General features: G+C 53.4%; 6 protein-coding genes across 6 annotated transcripts; 5 read left to right on the forward strand and 1 right to left on the reverse strand.

Annotated features, from left to right (window-relative positions):
- Positions 1-2,810, forward strand: BZA05DRAFT_413644 (uncharacterized protein). Its single transcript, XM_051485204.1, has 6 exons — positions 1-341; positions 593-625; positions 1,000-1,216; positions 1,335-1,462; positions 1,514-2,392; positions 2,465-2,810. Exons 1-6 carry the CDS (start codon positions 305-307, stop codon positions 2,617-2,619), a joined length of 1,449 nt encoding a protein of 482 aa, XP_051334588.1. The 5' UTR covers positions 1-304; the 3' UTR covers positions 2,620-2,810.
- A 3,889-nt stretch (positions 2,811-6,699) lies between these two features.
- Positions 6,700-9,207, reverse strand: BZA05DRAFT_413647 (uncharacterized protein). Its single transcript, XM_051485205.1, has 5 exons — positions 8,697-9,207; positions 8,473-8,591; positions 7,712-8,408; positions 7,248-7,658; positions 6,700-7,180 (listed from the first exon to the last, which is right to left on the reverse strand). Exons 1-5 carry the CDS (start codon positions 8,856-8,858, stop codon positions 7,148-7,150), a joined length of 1,422 nt encoding a protein of 473 aa, XP_051334589.1. The 5' UTR covers positions 8,859-9,207; the 3' UTR covers positions 6,700-7,147.
- A 175-nt stretch (positions 9,208-9,382) lies between these two features.
- Positions 9,383-10,354, forward strand: BZA05DRAFT_231325 (uncharacterized protein). Its single transcript, XM_051479819.1, has one exon. The coding sequence runs from the start codon at positions 9,490-9,492 to the stop codon at positions 10,264-10,266; it is 777 nt and encodes a 258-aa protein (XP_051334590.1). The 5' UTR covers positions 9,383-9,489; the 3' UTR covers positions 10,267-10,354.
- A 1,473-nt stretch (positions 10,355-11,827) lies between these two features.
- Positions 11,828-12,045, forward strand: BZA05DRAFT_449694 (uncharacterized protein; the record flags this gene model as incomplete). The annotated part of the gene is made up of 2 exons (XM_051487389.1): positions 11,828-11,938; positions 12,004-12,045. The coding sequence occupies 2 exons, from the start codon at positions 11,828-11,830 to the stop codon at positions 12,043-12,045; spliced, it is 153 nt and encodes a 50-aa protein (XP_051334591.1).
- A 1,129-nt stretch (positions 12,046-13,174) lies between these two features.
- Positions 13,175-13,859, forward strand: BZA05DRAFT_422977 (uncharacterized protein; the record flags this gene model as incomplete). Its single annotated transcript, XM_051485846.1, has 4 exons — positions 13,175-13,285; positions 13,316-13,397; positions 13,608-13,748; positions 13,783-13,859. The coding sequence occupies 4 exons, from the start codon at positions 13,175-13,177 to the stop codon at positions 13,857-13,859; spliced, it is 411 nt and encodes a 136-aa protein (XP_051334592.1).
- Positions 13,860-16,293: 2,434 nt separating this feature from the next.
- BZA05DRAFT_422978 (uncharacterized protein) lies at positions 16,294-18,128 on the forward strand (the record flags this gene model as incomplete). Its single annotated transcript, XM_051485847.1, has 8 exons — positions 16,294-16,307; positions 16,592-16,704; positions 16,801-16,931; positions 17,107-17,155; positions 17,273-17,377; positions 17,459-17,569; positions 17,783-17,812; positions 18,049-18,128. The coding sequence occupies 8 exons, from the start codon at positions 16,294-16,296 to the stop codon at positions 18,126-18,128; spliced, it is 633 nt and encodes a 210-aa protein (XP_051334593.1).
- Between the last annotated feature and the right edge of the window lie 1,127 nt (positions 18,129-19,255).

A 19,255-nucleotide genomic window follows, 5' to 3' on the forward strand; every position in this document is an offset into this window, starting at 1 on the left:
CGCGTGGTCCTCTAGTGGTTCCTATATAACAGGCTTCTTCCCTGTCCCGATCGAAAGACTACCGGGTCCTGTCGGTTCCATGCGTCTTCGGGAATCTAGACGTACGAAGTAAAAGCAAAACCCGGACCCCTCGCACGCGCGTAGCGTCCCCACTCGCCGGCCGATAAGAAGAACCTTCTCTCCTCCAGCTTTCGCTGGAACCCATACGTGTTATAACCTTCGCTCGAACCTCTTCTTCCTGCAGTACCCCCTCCGCTCTGCTCGAAGACCGACTTCGACTGCCTCCTCGCACCCAAACGCAAAGATGGGCTCCCTTTCCGATCCGCTGCGGGTGCGCTCGTGTATGTCACGTATGCGGTCTTCCTGTGAGTACTTCCTACCATCCTGTCACGTCCGTCCAGCGAAGCCGGGGCGCGTTGCTAACTGGCGTCTTCGCAGTGTGATGGGCTGTTACATCGCCTGGCGGTATCGCGGGCAGTCGAAATCCGAGTTCCTGCACTCCAACCGCACACAAACTGGTTTGAATCCTGCTGCTACTGCACTTTCCTTTCTGCGAAAGTAGGATTGCATTGCTGACTGGAGTCATTCGCAGCGGTCCCTTTGGCACTCAACTTCGTCGCTTCCGGTGAGTGCTATCAATATGCTACACGATAGCGGCAACACGTACGGCACACCCTACCGTATACACAGTGCACCCATGAGTCAAGTCTGTGACGAGGTTCGTATTAAACTTTTGATGCTGTCTCTCCCGAACACGGTTTTCGGAGGGGCGGCTGTGGTTTCACTACGGGCGCTTGGGGGATGAAGCAGACTGCTCCTCGGCCATCTCGTGAGAGAAGGCCAGGCTACATCTTTGGAAACCCTCAGGCTGAGATTGTACCGTCCACCCGAACAAGTTAAGACTTGCGTGGGAAACGTGTTGCCGCTTTGCGCCCCTCCTCCCTTCCCCCCGTGAATCTTCCTCGTGGCTGTGAGCCGGTGTATTGACGCGAATGATAGCCATGGGTTCCTCGATCCTTTTCTCGTACCCCGAGATCGCGACTATTGCCGGTGTCCAGGGCTCCATCACTTATGCGGCTTGCTCGGCGCTGCCGTTGATGATCTTCCCCGTCCTGGCGCCCATCATCAGAAGGAAGCTGCCCGAGGGCTTCATCTTGACCATGTGGGTCCGTGAACGGTTCGGCGTGGTTGCAAGCTTGTATCTCAGCTTCTTGACGTGAGTGTTCCGAGGTGTTGGTTGATGGCGGGCCGAGGGTCGCTATTCTAGACGGCCGACCTTGGCCGCTGGTCGGGTTTGGCGATAAGATCTCCGGAAGACGGGCTGATTTGTATAGTGTCGCGACGATGTTCTTGTACATGGTTGCCGAATTGTCCGCCCTGGGACAGGTCATCGAGACATTGACTGGGCTCAAGGGACTTCCAGTGATCATTGTGGAGGTGGTTGTGACCACCATTTATACCGGTATGAATACCATTCACAATCGCATGTAGCGGGTGCTGACATCGCACGCAGCTCTGGGAGGGTTCAAGGTCTCCTTTATCACAGACAACATCCAAGGAGCCATGATCGGTCTCCTGATCATCATTTGCGCGATTGCCGTCGGCACCTCGGTGACCATCGACACCGCCTTGATCGCCCCTTCCGGCCTGCTCGAGCAGAGCAAACTCGGCTACCAGCTGATCTTCATCCTCCTGATTGGAATCGTCTTCAGCGACATGTTCCTGTCGAACTTTTGGATGCGCGCCTTCGCCTCCAAGACGGATAAGGACCTGTGGATCGGCTGCGGCCTCGCTTCGCTTGCGGTCTTCATCATCCTGCTCCTCGTCAGCTCGACCGGATTCATCGCCGCCTGGGCGGGTGTCTGGACCCCGGATGTGTACGGAGGACTGGCGTTCTTCTTACTGCTGGGGAAGTTGCCTGCGTGGGTTGTAGGCTTCGTCGTGGTCATGGTCGTAGCGCTCAGCGTGCCGGTACGCCCACGTTCCAATCATTCCATGCTCTTGCTGACCCCTGCAGTCTTCGACTCCCTCCAATCCGCCATGGTCTCGACGATATCCAACGATGTTTTCCGCAGCAAGCTACCCTTCATCTACATCCGTGTCCTTGTGGCACTGATCACGATCCCGGTCATCATAATCGCCGTCAAGAAGCCCAGCATCCTGCAGATCTTCCTGATCTCCAACATCGTCGCGACCGCCACCCTCCCGTCGATCCTTCTCGGGCTCAGCGAGCGATTCTACTTCCTCAACGGCTTCGACGTCATCTGCGGCGGCCTGGGCGGAATGCTTAGCGTGTTCATCTTCGGCTCGATCTATTACGGAGATGCGCACCAGGGTGCGGAGCTGATGATCCTGAAGAAGGGACTGTATGGGGATGACTGGAGCGCTTTCGGTTCGTACTCCCCTGAATGAGGCGGGAATGAGGCGGGAATTGAACTGAACTGAGCTGACATGGTGGAAATAGGTGTTTTCCTGGTCGCGCCTCTCGGATCGTTGATCTTCCTCACTTTGGCGTATGGCCTCAGGCTTTCCGCAACTTGGGTCTTCTGCAAAGCCACCGGCCGCCCGTTCCGCGCCCTCGACCGCCCGGTGGGGCCTCCGCCAGACGCGAAGATTTAGGAGGCGGTGCGTTCCTGCCGGAGACGACGATGGGGATGGCGGGGGCAGTTGCGTGAAGGAGGACTTTTGATATGAGTTGATGCGGTTGATGTGGTGGAAAAGATGTACTACTTGTCATATGGGACCTAATTTATCTGTGAATGCTTAAGAGGCGATTTTTTCCATAGCCTACTGGATGAAATTGAGAGCCATGTTTGAGATTGCCCCGAGTGCATTGCAGTCGTCCGCTACATCCGTGGTTCTCCGCTGCAGCACGCCCGTTACGAACAGCTACAGCGACGGCTTTCATCTGTGACCTACGACTGCACCAAAATCGTCCCCAACCCTCCTTCTGCCCGTCGATTCCTATCCCCACCACTGTCCCTCTCCCTCTTCCAATCCGTCAATCTACTCGAACTTCCATCACTTCCATTACTACCAGCTATATCTCTACATCACTACATCTCTACATCTCCGAACACCGACACCCGCTTCCACAAAGCCGTACACACCCTCCATCACACCGTGATCCGTACCCACCACCGGCCTTTGTCAAAGCACTATCGAGTTCCCTCCTCGTCCACCTCGACTCTTCCTCACCACTGTAGTTTCTGCTCCACGGCAATATATACACTCAATCTCTTCATCTGACCACTCATTCACCGCACGAGCAAGTCCCCAGTACTCTCCAGTAATCTCCAGTATCCAAGCTGCTAACTGACTCCCTGCTCTCCCCAGTCCTCCTACGGCTCGACTCTCTGCTCCACCACCGTAACCTCTGCTCCAAAGCAATCTTCACTCCACCTCTTCATCTTACCACTCAATTACCGCTCGTAAGTCCCCAGCACTCCCCAATATTCCAGCCGTGAACTGACTGTCCTGTCCTCCGCAGTCCTCCTCCTCCACCACTACCACTACCAGCAACAGCAGCACAACATCAACAGTAATGATCACCCCCTTCCGGCGCCCCTCCACCTCGGACTGGCCTCGGGAATCTGCATCCGGACCCGCACCCCATCCGCACCCGCCCCGGAAGCAGCCCCAGCCTCACCCCCAGCCTCACCCCCAGCCTCACCCCCAGCCTCACTCCCAGCCTCACCCCCGGCCGCCCCTACCACCGCCACCGCCGCCGCCGCCGCAACATCGCGGCTGCCGTACCTCCCCATCCCCCAGCGGCCCTCATCTCTCACCAGCCGCCCCAACCGTCCGATCCAGTCCCCCGGCCCGCCCCCCACCACGCCGATCTCGCCATCGCCCGTCTCGCTCGGCCCTGTGCCCGACGAGAATGATAACGCGGACGTGCCGCATCTGGATCTGGATGATATCGGCCCGTGGATTGATGATGTGCAGGATACAGGGATAATAATGGGATGGATTGGGGGAACGACTGGGGGGAATGGGAATGGCCGGTCTTATGGGCGGCAGTAGGCTCCGTGCAGTACTGCTGCTCACATGGGGTCGACGTGGTGGGGTGGGTTTGGGGGTGGGGTTGGGTTGGGGTGGGTGAACGTTGGCTGGTTTGCTTGCTGAGTTTTGGATGGGTGCCGGCGGCTGTGTTGGGCGCGAACCAAGTGGGCGGGTTGGGCGTTCCCCGGAGTGAGGAGTTTGTGGGGGTGTGGCAAGCCGCGAGGTCCAGGCCCCCAGAAGGACTTGGACGAGGAAAGCTGGACGAGTTGGTCGTAGAGGAGAGGCGGCCGCGGTTGTGGATGATGATGGCCTGGATTGAGGCGTGAGATCATGGCTTGCTTGGTCGTGAGTGGGCTGAGGAAAAGAACAAGTGCGGTTGCAGCGTTGCTTGCTTGCTCGTGGGTGAATGGGATTGGAAGGCGCCAGGGTGGGTTGCGCTTGTTTGCTCGTGGGTAATGGGATCGGAAGAAGAAAGAAAAACGAAAAAAAATACGCGCTTGATTTGATGGGATGTTTGTTTCCCCCTCTGGAAAAAGGTTGGGGGTCTGCCTGCTGTACTGCTATACTGGATGGATTCTGCCAAGTATCTTTTTCCTGGACGGGCTTAATGCGAAGTGGATTGAAAGCAATGTGGATCGTTTTGAGCGAAGTGGATCGTACAGTTGATGCGCGGAATTGGGGAGCGGATGTAGTTTTATGAAATTAGGTATCGCTTCTCGTCACGATGAACTCAGTTCTGTGGATCATTGAGACTCGTGAGTGCTGGTTTAACTGTTATTGCTTAGGAAATGGTAGAGGTGGACATGGCGATTTGCTTGTATTCTTAATAGCGATGCTACACGCAATTCAACATGTTGTGTAGCTCGTGGGTCTCTCCGTGTGTATATATGCATACCTCTGTTCCAAGAGGGCAGACGATTCGGTTCTGAACGACTGGGACGGTCCGCCGAATGATAGTCTTAGACTATCACTCGGCATTCGATGCTGAAGGTTTGTTGGAATTGAGAGAAGAGCTTGTCTTGATTGACGTCTTGATACGAGAAAGATGAGAAAGAACACTGCTTATAAAGGAAAAGAGCTCTTGTAGGCAACGAGGAAGCCGGGCCTCAGGCAGAGGATGCGGCGATTGCCGTCGCCGGACTGGAGTCTGGGTTGGAAGCTTGAAGGCTTAAAGAGGCTGACGGTGATGAGAAGCTATGGACAATGCTAAGCAACTACGAAGAAAATGAGCGCAGTATGCAAAAGGACAGTGGCAAGTAGCAGTGACACCGGAACAGGCAATAAGACGCATAATATCAACATTGTTGTTGAGTTATCACTCGCCGGTTTTCTTCGGGCCGATGAAGACGTAGCCGTGAAAGACGTAGCTAGCGAGGGGTTGGAACGAGCGCCGAGGAAGCAGTATGAAAGAGCGGCGGAGAGCGTCACGGGCAGGACGGGGTGTCGAAGTTGGGGAACGGGGGGATTATGGCATGTCCTGACGACTTGCCCTGGTGGGGGAGCCACCAGCCTCAGCGGACTGATCGAGGTCGAATTGGACAGTGGACGGGAACCGGTGGGCGAATACCGCCACAGTCTGTATAGGTCGCAAGTACTATAATCAACGATTAAACGAAAAAGCCACAGAAATATATGACCGAAATCTCAAGGCTCGAAATGCCTATCGATGGGTGCTGGGTGATAGGTGATGAATTGTTGTGGTCGATAACCGATCCAACGATCCCATGCACCGGTATCAACGTTGCTGGTTAGAGCACCAGTATTCCTCAATCCCGAGTATTTGCACATCCGCTCTCCGCTCTCCGATCTGTGAGCGGCGAGCGGCGAGGGAGGGAGAGCGGAAGGGAGAGCGGGAGGATAAGCGAGAAACTTCAAACAAGGGACGCAAAGCCGATGTAGCGAATCCTTCATGCCATTCCCGTGGGCTTCAAGCTTGAGTGAACAGGATTGGACTGGATGTACTGAAATTGCGGCGAACAGTGAAGCGGAAACAGAACCGGAAACGAATACGAGACCGAAATGTCTCAGCCACGATAGAGCCACGATGTGGCTTGTGAAGCGGCGGCAGGTGGTGGCTGGTGCTCGCAAGGTCGTTATTTCCTCGGTCTGACTCTGAATGAATAAACTCGGTATTGATTGTACAGACCAGATCGATCATTTTGAGTGTTATCGTGAACGGGAGTCCAGGAATCGAAGCCTGAAACAGAATGGCGAAGCAGACAGTGGTACAGCGCTGTGCCGCCACGCGCAGGTCAGTTAGATGCAGGGCAGCCACACAAACAACTCTCAGGAACTCGTCAGCTCGCCGGTTCGGTGAGGCCATTCTACCACTTCCAATAAACAACGCCAAATATCTTTCCAAGAACCAAACAAACCATCAAGGAACACAATCAATGACGCATCGCATCCTCCGATCACGGCGATCCTGTCGCTCATCTGGTCATGTTTCCTCACCGACGGTCCGGGAAGCCCCATGCAAGCCGGGCAGGTGCGGTGTCAGCCAGGACAGGAGATGGCATGATATCAGTGCAGTGCAGTCAGCGAGCCGTGCCGCCTCGTCCTCGTCCTTGTCCGCCGATCACCACCACCACCGTTCCCTTCATGGTTCCCTTGCTTTACTCCCGCCATGACGCACACATCCATCCATCCATGCATTCATCCATCCATCCATCCATCCATCCATCCGCGCACGGGTCAGGTGAGGCCACTGACTATGAAGCATCGAATCTTCAATATCAAACATATCAAACATCTTTGCGCGTGTGCATTGGAAGCAAGCTTGCTTGCACGCATGATACTTACAAACCCCCCTCCTTCTTCTCCTTCTCGTCCTCCTCCTCCTCGTCCCTTCATTCTTTCGAACAAACAAAAAAGAAAGGAAAAGAGTACAGTGCAGAGTACACAGAATACACAGAATCGGACGGAAAAAAAGACGGGGACCATTTAGTGTGTCGATAATAATGTGCAGAGAAAACATCGTTCAGGTAAGGACAGACAGGCAGCAGGCAGCAACAGCAGCAGTAGTAGTACCGGTACGACAGAAGCGAAGTTTAGATAGATGAAACGCCCCCCAGACCCCAAATCCCGCAAGACAAGAAAATGAATACGAAAGGAAAGGAAAGGAAAAGAAGGTGGGGACGACTCATTTGTCGTCCGGTTTTGGCTCGAGGCTCGACTGTGGCGGAGGAGTCAGTCGATTAGTCAGTCAGTCAGTGGTGCGGTGGAAGAGGGGGTTGACTCACTTGATTTCCATTGTAGTACCGCCTCTCGGAATCTTCGTTTTGACTTCCCAGCGTCCTGACATTGCTCTCCGCTGTGCCCACGCGTCTTCCCTCACGCCGCGGCGGTGGCGGCGGTGGCTGCTCGACCGTCCTGGAGGCGAACGGTGCCAAGCTCCATACCGCATTCACAGCCCCGGAGATCATAGCATATGCGTTCGAAAGGACACCATGAACACCGTAGCCGCTCTTCGCCATCGACGAGTTATTGTATGCCTCCGCGATAGCCGACTGTGTGGGCACGAGCACGAGCGTGGCCGACCGCTTGAACAGGTGTGACAGGGTTTCACTCTCGTCCGAGATGGTCAGTGGCCGGTTGCGCGCGGGGCCGAGGATCTCCATGAAGTTGTAAGGACGGTCGCCGTCAGAACGGTTCTGTAGATCCTCCGTCAGCGGTGGTATCGATGGGGTCGTCCGAGAGCGAATACCTTCTCTATCCATGCCCTTACGTCCACGCCCAACGTAGCCTCCGGGGGGAAACGAAATTTAACGTTCGAGCCGTCCGTGAGACGGAACGATAAAGCCACGTCGCCCTTGCCGCTATCGCCGCTGCTCCCAGTGGCGACCACCACTTCTGGGAATCGTGGCCGGAGCTGTTCCGTGATCACGACACTCTCTCGTCGCTCCTTGTCACGGAGTCGGCGCTCGGCTTTGTCGTACTCGAGCAGCTGCAAGATGCGCTGTCTCTCGGCTTGCTCGGCTACCTTCTTGAGTCGTTGCTGCTCACCGAAACTTGGGCGAACGCTGCCGCGACGGCCGGAGGACATGGCTTCGGCGGCAGCACTTGCGGCCGCAGCATCGTTGGTAGCGACGGTGTTTGTGGTGGTAGGAGGAGCTGTGGGGCTGCTCGGATAGGACGCGGGGGTTCCTCGCGGAGACTCTGGGCGGTCAATTGAGTTTGCGATGTTTGTAGGAGTCGCGTTGTAATTGACGGCAGGAGGAGGCGACTGCGGGTAAGGTAGTTGTTGCTGTTGCACGTTGGCAATAGGTTGTACGGGTGCGGGTGCGGGTGCGGGGTACAGAGAGGGGCGCCTCTCCGCAATCCTGATGAGCGCGTTCTTGATGTTATGAATGAAATGTTCTCGCGAGACTCCGGCGAGCAGTGTGACGATGGTCGTACCGTCTCTACCACACATCAGCAATTGAGTCGTCGCGAGCGAAGGCTGCTCGTGGAGGAGTGCGTGCATACTTGATTATCAACAGGTTTGGCGTTTCGGCGATACCGGAGGCCTCGGCGAGGAGTTTGGCGTCGCGAGTTCCGGCTTCGAGTCGGAGGAGGATGACCTCGGCTCGCAGGAGTTCAAAGATCTACCACCAAACGAAGCCGAGGAAGTGTCAGTAAAAGGTAAACGCTCAGCGCTTTAGCGAAGCGCAGGAAGCGAGGCGTCGTGAAGCGAGCGAGGAAGCAAGTACCTCATCGTCGACCAGGTACTCCGATTCCCAGCGAGTGCTCTCCTCGCCGCCGTCCGTGACGAGGCAGACGAGGGGGAAGCATCGACGGAGCGACGTGGCTATGGCTTCTTCTGCCGTTCCGTGAAAGAAAGCGCTTGCGTTCGGGGGGTCTGTAGTCGCCATTCGTAGGGGAGAGCTGTTGGGGTGGGGGAAGGGGACGTGCGGATTGCGAGAGGAATGTAGAATGTAAGGGGGAGGGGCGGAGGCAGCGGCTAGGTATTTGGGAGCGGGTGTAGTTTGAAGTAGCGGGAGGGCGCAAGTCGGGGGAGGAAGTCGGTGCTGACTATATCGCCATCACGGAGGGGAGCGTTGAGGGTGGGGAGTGGTGGTGGAGGTTGGTGGTTGTGGTTGGTGGTTGGTGGTTGTAGCGGTGGATGTGGAGTTCGCGGATTGGGATCGCTTTGAGTGGTGGACGATGGATGGGGATGATGGGGTTCGGATAGGCTTACAGAGTTGGCTACTGCATAAAGCCGCGGCCGCACACCTGGCTTTATAACGACAACAACTAGCAGCGAAAGGGATAGCCGACGGATAAGTCATGAAGGCGCATCGTATGGAAGAAGTTATTTACTTTTTTGCTGTTATTCGAACGACGAACGAGCATCCGCCTCTCACTGCGCAACACAGCTCGGACACGGACGGGAATCAATGAATGGGAGAGAGGCGCAATTCAGCGACGGCGATGCACGGGAACTAGCGATGGTGACAGTGGGCGAGTCGAGCACGCACGGTGAGTTAGGTATAACTACTACTTATGCAAAACCCGCGTGCATGCAGTTCGGACAACGCAGAAGAAGAATGCGCACGGTGCGAGAGAGTGGCAAAGAGCGACACGACATGGGCAGAAGAAGAAGAAGGTGAAGCAGAAGATGATGACGAAGAACACTCGTCGCAGCGGATGTCTGCGCTACTCTGCGCTGCAGAATGCCATTGCACTCAGTCGGATTGGCCGGAGCTCGAGGAAGCAAAGAAGAAGCGGTGCAAGGCGCAGACCGAGGGCGCATCTCCATCTCTGAGGACATCACGGCCCAGCCACGGAACAGAACAGGGCGCGCAAGGGACGTCGAATCTGCCGGGTATGCGACCCACTCTGGACCGGAAACACGCGACGACGGACTGGCGAACAAGGGAAACAAGCAAGTGCTCCCGCCCGCCACTGTTTCAGCGCATCGCTCCGCACCGCCCCCACCAACGGCCCCCACCCGCTGTTTACGCACAGCCTCAGCACGTCCCGCTTAAACCATCGCGATCCGGCCGCTCGATAACATCACCCACAAACAAGCCGGTCGCGTTTCAATCCGGCAGCACCGTGCGGGAACGCGCGTGTTTCCTTCCCCTGAGCACCGTTGAACCCTTCAACCCACGTGGGAGCTTGCAAACGGATCCATCGCATCGAACGCGCAACGCTTCGGGGCCACGATGGCGACGGCGATTATATTTCGCCGCGTTATCCAACGAAACCACTTCTTCCCATCGACTCCGTATGCTCTCGATCTCAACTCACTTTGTAATGCTCTTTATTCGGCCGTAGAGATACACCACCACGCTCCATTGACATAAGTACTCCTCCAAACGCCTCATCAACCCCCACCATCCGTGAATCCCCAGACAACCACCTCATCCTCGCCAGTCCTCGCCAGTCCCCGCAGGCCGCAGGACGTGGGGCAGCCCGTTAGTCGTGATCCCGTCCGTGCTCTTGGTGCAGGAATGTCGATAACCGGTCGCGCCAAACATCCATCTCCTGACGAATCTGCAAGATCGCGCTCGCGCACGGTCATGATCGATTCGTTTGTTTGTTTGTGGGGGGACCCGTCGCAGCCGCCCGGCCGGCCGACCGACTCGCTCGCTTCGCCTCGCCGGAGCCCTATCCGATATCTATCATGACTATCACCATTAGCAAACCTCCGCATGTCGCCGATCTTCACGCGATGAAGTGAGACGATTGAAACTGAACGGCCACCCACCGCTGCTGCTCTTCATTCACACGCAATTTGGATTCTCATGGATAAATTTGTGTTTCATCTCGCGTGCCTTTTGCCTTTTGCCATCGTAGGACTGTCCGTAATCGCCGTCGATAAGCCCGTAGTCAAAGGTTTAGAGAGAGTGTGGTGATGCTGCAAGTCGTGCTTCCGTGACAACCGTCAAACGCGAGCTCCGAACACGCGACAGCTGGGAGCCAAGACATCAAACCTTTACGTCATTGCAGCGAGTGCCGCTTGGTGAGGCATCGTGGCCTTCTGTGGCTTCGTGTGGCTCATGATAGCGTTCCTTGGCGGAAAGTGGCTTTCGGCGCCTAACGGTGGCGCTGTGGCTTCGTGTGGCTTTGTGGCGCATACAACAGATCATAACCGATCAATTGTCTCGCAGGTTATTTCTGCAGAGGTTGTATGAATTCCATCTCATTGTGGGAGCTGCGGCCGCTCATTCATGGCTTTTTACTGTGTAAGGGAGGAAGCCAGAGCTAACACTAGAGAATACCTAGAAATCCTAATGTCCTGGTGGCTTTCCGCTACACGTCCGGGAGGTTGCAAAGTTTATGGCAGTGCATGAGCACGCGGAGTAAAACCGTAGAAGTTCTACACAGCGGTATCCCTCGATGTCCTGACTTGGTTGTTGCTATCCTCGTAGGTACCATCTATTATCGTCTCCACCTGGTACTTTTAAAGCCCTCGGTGATACGAGAGAAAACGAGTCATCTTGCTGCTTCAGAGGTTATGAACGAGCGCCTACAAGCTATGAGAATACTGAAGCTATGCCGGAGATCTAGGTAGCCAGCAGGAATTTACCCACTGATACAGGTGGGTTCGAGTACGCTCGAATGCTTTTTATATCACTCGATGATACCCAATCTGCCTCGACCCATATTGATTTCGCTAGTTTATCTGCTGGCGCCCTAGACTTTCTATGTTCTCTTTTCGCCGCCTGAAACCGTGATAATCCCCCCAACTTCCAACTCTTACCTCTTCTTCTTCACCTCACCTACCCACGAAAGCATCACTCACACGAAACAATAAGTCCTCCGTTTCTAAACAACCACACCACACCCCCAACAAATCAACCTTACGTCTCAAACAACACCAACCAACATCAAGATGATTTCGAACCCCTCCGAGCTCGCCAATCGTGTCTGCATGTGCGGCTGCGGCGGCCCCAAGAAGTGCGCCTGCGGCGAGGGCTGCGGCTGCGGAAGCTGCCTGCCTTGCGTACGTCACCACCCACCCATAACCGACTACTACATAGGACCATGCTGACAGTGGTGACTACCCAGGGCGACAAGGGCGACAAGGGTGACATGGGCGAGACGAAGTAGGCCTCACGGCTGAAGCACACGACCTGGGGAGATGGGAGATGGGGGGTTCGCTGAAGTTTTCCTGGCTATTTGGTCTCTTTGTTTTCGGAGGGGTATAGGCATGGGGGAGCTGGTGTAACTGTGCGATCGAATTGGAATTGCGGTTTCGTTATATACTGTGTTCGCATTCGGTGACTTGCCACGTATTTTTCTGTAACGACCCCGGTGTATCGCCCGTGTCCGCGTAGACATCACCTAGTGTTCTAAATGCATAGTCCGGCCCTAAGTCCGGACCCATGGACGGGACTGGACTATCTACATACAGTCCGTCCGGAGATGTGTGGTGGACAGACTACAGACATAGTCCACCAGAAGCGCGGATGAGACGGACTGCAATCGACACTGGTAAAAGTACAGCGAAAAACGGTAATAATGCGATATTTGTGTGAGAGTACAAGAGAGATACTTCTGCGCATTTTATCAGTGGTTGCATGTAGTGGTTGAGGGAGGTAAGTGAAGTATGAATATAGTACCTGAGTGCACTGGATGAAACATGAAGATCACGCCGCCATTGCCGGTACTGAAAAAAGATAGTGGAGCGGCTGGGACTGGACGAAGCTCAATTGGTGGTGTAAGTGCTGAAAAGCTCATGCTGGACTACAGTCTAACCCCGTCCGGCAAACTGACGGACTACATGTAGCGTCTCGCTTAGGTGCAGAGGTCGTGTACGAGCACCTGGAGGTGAAGAGGATGTAGATACGATGCTGGAGACCTAACGGGAGAGGATTCACCTACAGATACAGGTTCCGCTGGGGAAATTATGTTCAAGTACACGTGAATGCTTTTCACATCACTCGTTTTCAACATGTCCGCCTCGACCCACATTGGTTTTGCTAGCGGATTTGGTGGACCCTTCTATTATCCGCTGGACGACCTAGCTTTCTATGTTCGTATTTCGCCGCTCGAATTAGTTATAAAAATACCTCTCAACTCGCAAGATCTAAACTTTCCTTCTTCACCTCACACACCAAATCATCATTAATCGAATCAACAAGTCCTCCGTTTCGATACGATCCATCCATACGATACCTCCATATCACCTCCCCAACAAATCAACCCCACGTCTCTAACACCACCAACCAACATCAAGATGATTTCAAACCCCACCGAGCTCGTCAACCGCGTCTGCATGTGCGGCTCCGGCGGCCCCAAGAAGTGCGCCTGCGGCGAGGGCTGCGGCTGTGGAGGCTACCTGCCTTGCGTACGTCACCATCCACATCTAACTGCTAAGACTATGCTGACAATGGTGACGACCCAAAGCGACGAGGGCGACGAGGGCGACAAGGGCGACAAGTGCGACAAGTGCGACATGGGTGAGACGAAGTAGGCCTCACGGCTGAAGCACACGACCTCGGGAGATGGGAGATGGGAGATGGGAGGTTCGCCGATGTTTTCCTGGCTGTTTGATCTCTTTGTTTTCGGAGGGGTTGGCAAAGTGGGGGAGCTGGCGTAACTGTGCGATCGAATTGGAATTGAAATTTCGTTGTACACTGTGTTTTCGCCTTCTGTGACTTTCTGGCTAGTATGTACTATGATACCTACTGTTTCGATCCCTGCGTATTGCCCGGGCCCGTGTGGGGACATCAATGATCATGATCCAGCGTTCTACATAGTTCGGACTCGTGGAAGGGACTGCACTACATACATCCAGTCCGTCCGGAAGTGTGAGTGAAATGGAGTACCTACCTTGTCTGCCAGTGAGGTCCAACGGAACGGACCGCATGTCGGTGAAGGAATCCTGTTTAATATCCTCGAGCATCAAGGCCGGCGAGTGATTGGCGAGTGATCGACTCAATGATCGACTCAATGAGCGACTCGTTGACCGACTCAATGATGAATGATTAACTGTGATATCATGAGGGGAGATATCATGCCACAACCTCGGAGGATGGAAATGACGGAATTTAGTTTCTTTCTTTCTCTGTATCTGTTTATATAGTACTCTCTCTGTTGCCCGTTCATTCTCATTCTCTTCTGTATCTAAGCAATAACTTCTCGATCTCTCTCGCACACTCGCTCAGATCTGCTGTGACAAAACTGCAGTCGACACTGGTACAAGTACAGCGAAAAATGGTACATAATAAGGGCGACATTTGTATAAAAGTACGGTAATAAAAGAGTGTTAGATAGAAGAAGATGTAATGGTTGATAAATGTTCTCTTGTTCTCCAGTCTTGCCGGACTGGAGGTCCTCTATACACAGAATCTGGACTCTGAAGTCCCTCCCATAGGTCTTGGTACAGCATACAGATGACGGCGCGCGCCCATACATTCTCTACCAAAATTATTGCTGTCTGCAAACATTACTGCCTTCCGCCAACATTGCTGCCTTGCGCCAATATTACTTCCGTCTGCAAACATTGCAGCCTTCCGCCAACATTGCAGCCGGCGGCCAACATTGCAGTCGGCGGCCTACATTGCAGTCGGCGGCCAACATTGCAGTCGGCGGTCAACATTTCTGTTGTCTGCCAGAATTGCTGCGACCGTCTGGGAGACATCCCGGACGCCCAACTCTTTCAACATTGCTGTGGTTGTCATCAACCGCTTCCGGACACCCAGTTGCTGCGGCCGTTATCGACCGCTTTCGGACGCCCAAACTTTAACAACTATTACTGGAGGAAGTTCAATTTCTTGGTGCGGTAAGTGCTGAAAAGAGTGGCACTTTGTTTCACCAATGCCGGGCAATGGAGAACACTGGCATCATCCTTTGGACGGACTGGATGTAGGGTCTCTCTCTGGTGCAGAGGTCGTATACGAGCGTCGGCAACTGATGATAATGTGCAAGAGATACTGGACATCTAGCAACCGGAAGTCCACCGACTGATACAGGTTTACCCGGGGAAATTGTGTTCAAGTATGTGCCTCCGAATGCTTTCGACATCACTCGATGCGACCATATCTGCCTTGACCCGCATTGGTTTCATCAGTACACTTTACTGTCCTTCTATTATCCGTCGGCGACCTAGATTTCTTTGTTCATTTTTCGCCGCTCAAAAACAGGTATAAAATACCCCCAACTCCCAACTCCCAACTTTCCTTCTTCACCTCACCGGCTAACCAAACTATCACTCACACAAAACAACAAGTCCTCGAGTTCGATACAACCGTACAACGCTCCCAACAAATTAATCCTACGTCTCTAACAACACCAACCGGCAAGATGCTCTCCGGACCCATCGAACTCGTTGACCGCGTCTGCATGTGCGGCTGCGGCGGACCCCAGAAGTGCGGCTGCGGCGATGGTTGCGGCTGCGGAGGCTGCCTTCCTTGCGTAAGCTCCCCATTACACCCAACCCCAAACCCCAATCTACCGCTAGGAGTCGGGAAAAACGTTTGTTCGCTGACCAAATGGTTTTCTTTAATAGGGCGATGAGGCCGAGACGAAGTAGGCCTAACGGCTGAAACACACCATCTCGGACAAGGGGGGAGGTTCGGGGGGTACGATAAAGTTTTCCTGGCTGCTTGAGTTCTTTGTCTTTGGAGGGGTTGGTGGCATGGGGAATCTGACGGTGTGACTGTGGGCGATCGAATTGGAATTGAAAATTTCGTTGCACGCTGTGTTTTCGCCTTGCGTGACTTTCTGGCCACTGGCCAGTATGATTCTGTGTCGACCTCGGCGCATTGCCTGGGTCCGGGTCGACAACATCCAGTTTTCTACATACCTAGTCCGGTCTAGTACGTCCGGAGGTGGGTGTTGGACGGAATCATTCCACCAGTAACTGTAAGGATGTCCGACGGGACTGAGATATCGTATGTCTTGCTGTCTGGTCTACTGTCTGGTCTCGCCGACGAGTCTGTCTCTCAATAGCAGGTATATTATCTATATAAATATAGAAGGGCCTTCAAAGTTCAGCGTGTTCATCATTGCTCTCACAAGATTAGGTCTCACACATGAAGGGGCTGTTTGTGTGATATTCTGCAATCCCACTTCTCGGATATATTATTTCAAGCGTAGAATAACAATGATGAAATTCAGATATGAGCAGGATACGCTACATCTTGCGGAAAGGCTTTCGATACACGTGCTCGATGATTTGGCTTTTCTTTCTTCAATTGAAAACGTGATGTCACGGACACGTGCCGCGCAATGTGATGCGGCTCAGCTCAGGATAGCGCCCATCCGACAGGGGAGTCTCCGGGTCGCTCACCCCGCCCCCTGCAACGATTCACCGTCCCTCCACTTCACTTCACAACAACAAAATAGAACAAGATGAAGTCTCAAAGGTACGTTCCGCCACATCCGCATTTACCATCACGCTGCGCCGGTTTCGGCCGTCCAGCCTCGAATCAACTGTCTGACCCTTCTTCGTTCGGATATTCGGTAGGCAATCCGGGCTCGTTGACTGACAGCCATCAATAGTCGTTACGAGGGAAGCGATTAAAACTTATCGCCGTCTATCTTGAATCTTTACCGATTCATCGGGCAAGTCTAGGTGCGGTTAGCTGTGGAGTTTGGTGCGTCCCATCAATGTCCGGTCTCCTGGAATGGTTTACTAACTTCCCGCCAGGTCTACCCTTCTCCGCAGCCCGCAGTCGCAGTCATCAACGACGATGAGATGGGAGCTGAGTCTACCGTTGACGCCGGATGAAGCGACCGTTGGCCGGAACCTGTTCGAGATACGTGAAGCACGGCAATTAGCAAGGTGAAGTGCTATGGCTTGTGAAGTGAGGTAACTACTGATGCTGTGAATAGGTGTACCCCCTTCATAGTCAATAGTTGTAGCCAACTACGGTAACTGGAATGCTGTCAAAGCTGTCAGATGCCGGCGCTTCTCAATCGCCGATGATTTGGGAGGGGTGAAGATCCCTATTGCGAGAGAAACGCGGAGTCATCGCTGGCGAAGTGTGGTACGTCGAAACTTCATCTTCGAATGTATCTGTTCGTGACACTTACTAACATCTGGAAAGGTCTACCCTCCTTCGTTGCCTTGGCCGCAGATACCTGCGTAGTAGTAGTATGACTGGAGAAGCGGCTTCCAAACATTGGTGATTCCGCTGGCTAGCCTGCCTGTCTCCCAGTTAGGTGACGAATCGCATAGCGATGGGCGAGAAGCTCTGGCTGGTGAAGTGTGGTAAGTATCCTTTTTTGAATGGCCGTATTGCCAAAGGTACTAACGTTTCAGAAAGGTCTATCCTCCTTCACGGCCCATAGCTGTAGCCACATACCGTGGCATGACGGGAACACTCAGCCCTCCAAAGATGCCACACTCCGTCGGCACTCCTGAACCCGAACCTGTCAGAGTCGGTGGGGAACCACGAGGATCCAGGCAAGGAGTTATGGCCGGTGAAGTGTGGTAAATATCCTCTGCTTAGATTTCCCGTTCTTGAAGAAAACTAAAACGTCGGTAAGGTCTATCCTCCTTCACGGTACATAGTAGCCGCTATCGCTTGCAAGTACGAAACTGGAGCTCGAGCTGCTAAAGGTCTCATCATGCCGCTTCTGAGCCTCAACCTACATGAAGAACCAAATGGATGGGTGCCTGAAAGTATGGCCCGCGTACTAGTATGGTAAATATCTTTTGTTTTGAAAGCCTGTTCTTGAAGCAACCACTAATATGTCGATAAGGTCTACTCACTTTCACGGTACTTTCATAGCCGCAAACGTCTGCAAGAACAAAACTGAAACTCAAGCAGCTAAAGGACTGATGATGACGTTTCTTAAATTCTTAGCCTAAAACTATTTTAAGAACCATATGGAGAAAGGCCAAGATTGCGACCCGCGAAGTGTGGTGCGTATACTATGGTTAGGTTGCCTTTTTGCAGAAATCTAGCATCATAGTAGCCGGTGTCGATCGCAAGTACAAAACAGGAGTTCGATCAGCGGAAGGTCTCTGATGATACCGCTTGTTAGCCTAAATCTACTTGAGGATTCGCATGGGGAAAGGCCACGATTGGGACCGTCGAAGTGTGGTAAACACCCCCTGCTTGGTTTCCCGTTCGTGAAGAAAACTAACATGTCGATAAGGTCTACCCTCCTTCACGGAACGTACATCGCCGCAACCGTCGGCAAGAACAAACCTGAAGCTGAAGCAGCGGAAGGCCTGATGATGACGTTTCTTAGCCTAAAACTATTTGAAGAACAATATAGAGAAAAGCCAAGATTGGGGCCGGAGAAGTGTGGTGAGTATCCTATGCTCTGGTGGCCATTTTCAAGAATTCTAACATGTCGACAAGGTCTACCCTCCTTCACGGTTCATAGCTGCAGCTTTATTATGCAGTAGCATGGTGGGGACTCTCAGCCTGCCAAAGTTATCGGACTCTGATGGCACTGCATCGAAACACAACGGATGCTCATACGGAACGAATCGAGCACGAATACGGCCTACCTAGCTATAGGAGTTTCATAGCAAGGCCGCCTGGTACCCTGCTTAAATTAATCAGATGGTTGCGTGTCAGCACACTGTAGATGATGAGACTATCCTAAGGTTAGTCGTGCGGATATGGCTTTGCTCGAATATCGTACTGACGTTTCAGGTGATAAATATACAGCTCTGATGCAAGCTTGAGATCGCCGTTGGCTGTGAGTATCCCCGGGGGCAGTGTTATACATAGACCAGTCCCGACCAAATTTGGTCATGGTCTGGTCTGGTCGGGATAGGTCAGGCTAAGAAACAACATTTGACGTCGTAAATGCTATAACGAGCGCCAGAAACTAAGGAAAACATTGCGGCTGATAGGATTAACAGTTAACCGGACGTCGGCCGACCTAGGCCGATCGAGCCTGGTAAGGTCAGGTCGGTCAGGATATATCTCGATGTACTAAAGCCCAGGTCGGGTCTGCTTAATTTTATCCCGACCGACCAAACCGGTCGGCCAACCGGTCTGGTCTATGTCGAACACTGCCAAGTGGTGAGGGTACCGGCTCCCGGTATTCAAGGTCCGCACCGTAACAAGTGTAGTAACCTTGGGGAGTACGCTCTTTTGCTACGGTTCAAACCCAACTTTTGACATTTACGTTTTGGTTTGGGCGCGTTGGTGGTGAAGTAGGTAACAGAGTGATGGTTATATTTGCGCGGGTGAGTCGAACCACAAAATTTCAAGCACGGGTAATATGAGACACCAGATGAAGTGGCTGACATTCCAGCCATGATAAAGCTGGCCGATACTCCATGACGGAAATAACTGAGGGGTTTTAGAGGAGAGAGAATGTCCAATTTGCTCGTGGAAGAACT

The sequence above is a fragment of the Tricharina praecox genome (assembly GCF_024521635.1).
Source record: "Tricharina praecox strain CBS 144465 chromosome Unknown BZA05scaffold_58, whole genome shotgun sequence".
NCBI lineage: Eukaryota > Fungi > Ascomycota > Pezizomycetes > Pezizales > Pyronemataceae > Tricharina > Tricharina praecox.

Coding starts and splice junctions, on each gene's coding strand:
- BZA05DRAFT_413644 (XM_051485204.1), top strand. CDS start 305: ATGGGCTCCCTTTCCGATCCGCTGCGGGTGCGCTCGT. Junction 626..999: donor ACTCAACTTCGTCGCTTCCG/GTGAGTGCTATC, acceptor CGCGAATGATAG/CCATGGGTTCCTCGATCCTT. Junction 1,217..1,334: donor TTGTATCTCAGCTTCTTGAC/GTGAGTGTTCCG, acceptor TGATTTGTATAG/TGTCGCGACGATGTTCTTGT.
- BZA05DRAFT_413647 (XM_051485205.1), bottom strand. CDS start 8,858: ATGGCGACTACAGACCCCCCGAACGCAAGCGCTTTCTTTCACGGAACG. Junction 7,659..7,711: donor TAAGGGCATGGATAGAGAAG/GTATTCGCTCTC, acceptor GAGGATCTACAG/AACCGTTCTGACGGCGACCG. Junction 7,181..7,247: donor GGTACTACAATGGAAATCAA/GTGAGTCAACCC, acceptor CCTCCGCCACAG/TCGAGCCTCGAGCCAAAACC.
- BZA05DRAFT_231325 (XM_051479819.1), top strand. CDS start 9,490: ATGCAAAACCCGCGTGCATGCAGTTCGGACAACGCAGAAGAAGAATGC.